At 48.7% G+C, this 1,566-nt stretch overlaps 1 protein-coding gene across 1 annotated transcript in view; it reads right to left on the bottom strand.

Moving 5' to 3' along the window:
• snorc (secondary ossification center associated regulator of chondrocyte maturation) overlaps positions 1-1,566 on the bottom strand; it is a 7,116-nt gene that overhangs the window by 2,514 nt on the left and 3,036 nt on the right. Inside the window, exon 2 of the mRNA XM_014031064.1 lies at positions 153-320. Within this exon, the coding sequence (XP_013886518.1) occupies positions 153-320 (168 nt within the window). The remainder of the gene's footprint in view (positions 1-152; positions 321-1,566) is intronic.

Below are 1,566 nucleotides of genomic sequence, written 5' to 3'. Positions count from 1 at the left end.
CACACACACACACACACACACACACACACACACACACACACACACACACACACACACACACACACACAAAGAGAAACAGTCACTTTTAGGATCTCATTAACAAACAGCTGCTCAAGCCTCAAAACTCTCGCCACCAAACAAACCAGTTTCACCTTCGTCCACCTCCAGGGTCTGGGAGAGGGTGGCGTCCTCGTAGTCCTCGGTGACGGGGTGATCCGTGAAGCCCAGGACCGGGGTTCTGGTGGTACCCTCAACAGGTGGGTCTCCAGACATGGTGTCCTGGTGGTCCCTGCTGGTTAAGGAGGGGTTTAACACCATCTCTGTAAAACAAATAAAAACTGTCTGAACAAAAGGGCTCTCTGTCTATCGTCTGAAAGGTGAAGGTGGATGAGAGCGTTTGACCTGTGGCTGTTTGGGGGGTTCTATGGAAGAGCTACAGTCTGGTTCTTGTCTCGCTGCTCAGAACAACGTGTCTGTAGACGTTTGTCTGTTTGGACCTCAGGTGTTTCTCAGCTCTTTTCTTCTTCTCCCAAACCAACCTTGTCTGACATTCCTCTCCTCTCAGCTTTGAGACTTTTCACACTCCTGCAGCAGACCTTGTTTCTCTGAGCTGCGCCTTTCAGGGCCCGGCTTTCGAAAGAAAAAAGAAAAAAACTCCCCAAAACTGAAGAGTCTAAAAACGACCCTAACGGCTTTCTGATTGCGGTTGCGCTCACCTGTCTGCTAACTGAACGTCACTTTTCTTTAGAGAAATCCAGAGGGAAAATTTGATCGTCATCCTGACTGGAAAAACAAAAAACAAACCCCTTGATGCAGAAGCCCACCCATTTAGACACCAAGTGATTTACTCATCCCGGTCCTCAGCTACCTGAATTCCAGCACGACCACAATCAAAACATGTTTACATCCACCGCGCTCCTTCAGTAACGGCCTTCATCTTTGCTCTGATTGGTCATTATTTTAGAAACATTCCTAATTTATGGCGCCCTCGTGATGCATGTGATAACATATTAAAAGAAACATCCGTGTGTCAGATGTGTGACCAAGTAAAACTCTGAAACGCACATTTGATGATAGTATTTGGTGTTGACTCAGAGCTGTGCGCTGCTTCCTGTCCTGGAGCTGGATTAAGGTCTGGAGGCTGAGGGCCGCAGCCAGCTCCTCCATCAATGAGGCCTTCAGCTGAGGCCACAAAGGGCAGCTTGTGCACCCACCCACCCCCACCGCGGGCCCCCGACAGCCTGCAACCAGAAACAGCCGGCCAGGGCCCAAAAGTGGCCACCGGCTGGACTCTGGATGTCAAACAAACTTGTTTATTAAATAGTCTCAGTGTGGAAAAGGCTGCGCCCTCTGAACACCGTGGTTTAATAAAATAATATCAGTGTTTTCTGTGGGCGTTTGTTTCCAGCCGGACGGCTTTACTCAAACCTGAGATTCCCCAAAACACGGCGGGAAACAAACAGAACTTCCAGAAAACATGACGGCGACTCGACGTCCTTCGACCGTCGGCGCCGACATTTGAACCCTCATCATAAAATACTTTAATATTTTAAACAAACGTTTGTT

The sequence above is a fragment of the Austrofundulus limnaeus genome, unplaced genomic scaffold (genome assembly GCF_001266775.1).
Source record: "Austrofundulus limnaeus strain Quisiro unplaced genomic scaffold, Austrofundulus_limnaeus-1.0 Scaffold6, whole genome shotgun sequence".
NCBI classification, from domain to species: Eukaryota; Metazoa; Chordata; class Actinopteri; order Cyprinodontiformes; family Rivulidae; genus Austrofundulus; species Austrofundulus limnaeus.
Note: the sequence above shows the minus strand (reverse complement) of the source record. Positions and strands in the feature narration are given on the sequence as shown.